The 4089-nt window shown below is 40.3% G+C and overlaps 1 protein-coding gene across 1 annotated transcript; it reads right to left on the bottom strand.

Moving 5' to 3' along the window:
* Positions 1-521: 521 nt before the first annotated feature.
* Positions 522-3668, bottom strand: LOC115975430 (G-type lectin S-receptor-like serine/threonine-protein kinase At1g34300). The gene has a single exon (XM_031096208.1). It carries the CDS (start codon positions 3608-3610, stop codon positions 1100-1102), a length of 2511 nt encoding a protein of 836 aa, XP_030952068.1. The 5' UTR covers positions 3611-3668; the 3' UTR covers positions 522-1099.
* Positions 3669-4089: the final 421 nt, after the last annotated feature.

Genomic DNA, 4089 nt, shown 5'->3' on the forward strand with positions numbered 1-4089 from the left:
GTATACTTAACTGTTAAAAAGACTATCCTTTCTCATCATGCTGACATAACACTTGAACTTGTAATTAACTAACTAAATTCTTCTGAAGTGAAAACAAAGAAATCCCAAATGTTAAGAAAAGAGAATAAGATAACTGAAACAAAATCTGGGAAGCATTGCTTACTGGCTCGAGGACCTGATGCACCAGCCCGTCGGTGACCCAACTTCTTGACAATGAAGCTGAACACTATAAATACACGGGAAACAATAACAAGAACAACCCTTTTAAGATTGTCGGCAAAGGAGGCTATCACAGAGGCTTTTATGATCAGCAAAGATGCTGCAGCCACTGGTAAATGGTGGGTACAAATCTCAATTTTGTAAATAATAGAAGATGAATATCAGTATACTCAACTAACTTGCTAAGAGTACGATTCTCATTTGAGTAAATAATAGAACATGAAGATAAGTGCACACAACTAACTTGACCAAGAAACTAATAAGAGTATATCTCAAAGACCAACGCCCTAGTGGACTAACTGTAAGCAATTAACTTGCCTGGACTGATCATTTTGAATGATCATAATCATCTGTTATTTTCTGGCATAAAATAGAAATAAAAAAATTGATCTGTTCTCTCAATTTTGCTCCAGTCTAGAAGCAAATTATCTCACTATCCTAATTTTTGAAACTGCAACAATGACAAGTGGGTAAAATTTACACAAAAAACAAAAAATGTTTAGAATACAATGGTTCTGCTAATGATTAATTTTACATTTCATAAATGATTTGAAATTAAACCTATACAAGTAGCTCATCTCTAATTGCAAAAACCCATCTTGGCAACATTATTCTTTTATATAAATAATTTTTGGTGTAAGGAGAAGGGGAATGAGAGATTTGAACTAGTATCGAACAAGTGAGGGAGTATGATTTGTGGTCTCTAATCGATTGTGCTACCCCTTGAGCTCCATCTTGACAAAATTATGTACTATAATAATTACATTTCTACTAGATATCATATCAATATCATGTATTGCATTTGAAGTTTTTCTGTGTCAAATCTGGATTAGAAATTCTCCTGAAAGAAGTTCATGAGAAAGAATATATATGCAGGCAATTAAACTGAATGTAGAAGGGATGATGAGGCCCTCTCCAAATTCTTTCCAGAAGCATAAAGTGAAACTTCTGCTAATTGGACTGATGAAGAGGAAGAGGGAGCTGGGGCTGAAGCTGTAATGGGGGAGAAAATGCTTACGTTGCTGTTTACATTTATGCTGGTTCCATTACCAGACCCATCAGTCCCAGCGTTAGGCGCAGGTGGCTTCTCAATCTCTATAATTCCTTCTAACATCTGGACCACTTTCCCCATCATTGGTCTGTGTGATGGTTGCTCTTGGATGCACCAAAAGCTTACTTGAACTGCTCTCATGACTTGCTCCATATTGATGTCTTGGTCAGCCAGCCTTCTGTCAAGGACTCCCTTGACATTACCCTTCTCAAGCTCTTCATATGCCCACACAGAGAATTTTTTCCGATTGGTTTCTGGAGATACTTCGAAATTCCTTCTCCCACTCACTATCTCTAACAGTACCATACCGTAACTATAAACATCAGATTTTGAGGTTATCGGAAGATTTGCCAGCCATTCTGGTGCCAAATATCCTCTAGTACCTCTGATGCTTGTCAAGGTTCGGTACCTATGGTCCTTCGGATTAATCAGCTTGGCTAGACCAAAATCTGAGACTTTGGCAGAATAGTTCTCATCCAATAGAATGTTTTCTGGCTTTATATCACAGTGGACAATGCAGTCTCGGCACTCCTCATGAAGGTAAGTGATCCCCTTTGCAGTGCCAAGGGCAATATTGAACCGAAACTCCCAATTCAACAATCTTTCTGACTGATTTTCTGCTACAAAAAGCAAATTATCAAGAGACCCATTTTTCATGAACTCGTATACCAAAAGTCTTTGACGACCTTCGGAGCAAAAACCAATCAATCTCACCAGATTCAAATGATGGGTGCTACTTATAGTCGCAACCTCCATTCTGAATTGTTTCTCCCCCTGCTCAATTCCCTCAAGCTGCTTGACAGCAACAACTGTTTTATTAGCAAGAACACCTCTATACACAGAACCAAATCCTCCAGCTCCAAGCTTCTCCTTGAATCCCTTTGTTGAGCGTTGGAGATCCTTATAAGTAAATTGGACAGGAGCACCAGAAGCATACTCCAGAAGAGCATATTGAGCTGTCAGCGTCCCAAACTTAGGGTTGTTTCTACAACACCACCACCACAAACTACCCTCCAACGCAACCAATCCAAAGATGGTACCTATAACCATAATAGCTACAACCCATGTATGCATCCTCAGACCGCTGCTCTTCCCACCAATTGGCTCAGAAAGCAACGGGTTTGGAATCCCAGGCGAGCAAATCTTGATATAGGAACTACTAGGCAGTGCCGGACTCTGATAGCCACTCATAAAACCGGGTGGCTTTAAATAACACTGGCCCGTCCCATCTGACAACGATGTGGAAGCATCACAAGCAGGATTCACAAGACAATTGGACCTACAAGCAGAAATACCTACAAAGAACTCTTGAGAATTGATCTCTGGAGAGTATGTTAAGAACTGTGTATGATCCAAATCAAACATAGTAGCATTCCCAGGACAATCCTGAGTCTCCTTCTTCCTTTTACAGCCCTTCCTAGCATCCATAGGATCAACCGGCTCGAAATTGAGAGACGGACATCCACAAATGGGAGCCGTATCATTATAACTACAAATTCCCATATTCCCACAATATCCAAAAACTTGACATTGATCCTCAACAATTGCCCATCTAGCAGTTTCAGTCCCACTCCCTCTACCAGAGCTATAAATCCTCAAATTCCCATCATTATCTAACCTCAAAAACCTCAACAAATCACTCCCTTCGGCATAATCATTGCTATAAGCAAAAGTAGCGGGACCAGACAATCTAGGATCAGCAATAGACAAAATCCCAATAGACTGTAATCCTAGTATAGGTGAAGTTAAAGTAGCATTATACGAAGAATTCAAACCTTGATTGTGATACTCGATAGTATCATTCCAAAGGAGTGTGAGGTTACCGGAAGTACGAAGCCGGAAGGAGTAAGACCCAGATCGCAGAATCATAGAAGTAGTGAAATTCTGAGAGGGAACGATAGTGTCAGTGGGATTTTGGAAGGAGGACCAAACTGTGGAGGTAGAATTGGAGAGAACAAGGTTGCCAGAGTCGTCAATGGAGGCGGAGGAGACGCCGCGGGAGGTGGTGTTGGAGTCCCATACGGTGCTGCCACTGCCATTGACGAGGCGGAGAGAGCCAGTGGTGAGGAACTGGAGAGAAGCAGAGGAATCTACTGGGGCTGTGGTTGGAGTCCAGATGGGTATACCGCCAGAGTAGAAGATGGCGGCTAAGAAGGAAGTGGGGTATTGAGGGTGAGGAAGGAAGCCTAGTGAGAAGATGGAGTTTGGTGAAGACCAGTTTTGGTTAGTGTTGGTGTTTGTGTTTGTGTTTGTGTTTGTGGCGTAGAGAGTTGAGCCTGGTGGGATTGCTGCTGATATGGTTGGAACAAGGAGGAGGAAGACAAGGAACCTTAACATCATTTTGTTTTTGGTTCTCTCTGGGGTCTGAAGTTTGTGAGCGAAGAAGACATATAAAGAGAGGAGAAGATTGATGGGGTTTTAAGTTTGAAGTGGAGTGGAGCCAAGGGAGGGAAGACTTTGACTTTGACTTTGAGTTTGACCAGTTTTGTTTTATTTTTATTGGCCGTTGGCCACCCAGTTTGAGGAATTTTCAATCTAGATAGCGCTTGGAGATAGTTTATTTGGTTGAAATTGAAAAGTTATTGTTAGAATTAAAAGTATTGTAGATAGAGGTAAAAGTTAGTTGAAATAATACGATGAGCTTATGAATAGTACTAAAATGTGCAGTGGAGCTCATAAATAGTAGCAAAAATATACTGAATAGTGAAATAATTTTAATTTTTCATCTCCATCCAAACGCGCACCTATTTGAAGTTTGTTTTTCATCCTAAAGTATTAAAAAATTTTATTTTTGTTATTAATAAACTATTGAGAGTATT

Source organism: Quercus lobata, chromosome 2, assembly GCF_001633185.2.
Source record: "Quercus lobata isolate SW786 chromosome 2, ValleyOak3.0 Primary Assembly, whole genome shotgun sequence".
NCBI classification, from domain to species: domain Eukaryota; kingdom Viridiplantae; phylum Streptophyta; class Magnoliopsida; order Fagales; family Fagaceae; genus Quercus; species Quercus lobata.

Coding starts and splice junctions, on each gene's coding strand:
- LOC115975430 (XM_031096208.1), bottom strand. CDS start 3,610: ATGATGTTAAGGTTCCTTGTCTTCCTCCTCCTTGTTCCAACCATATCA.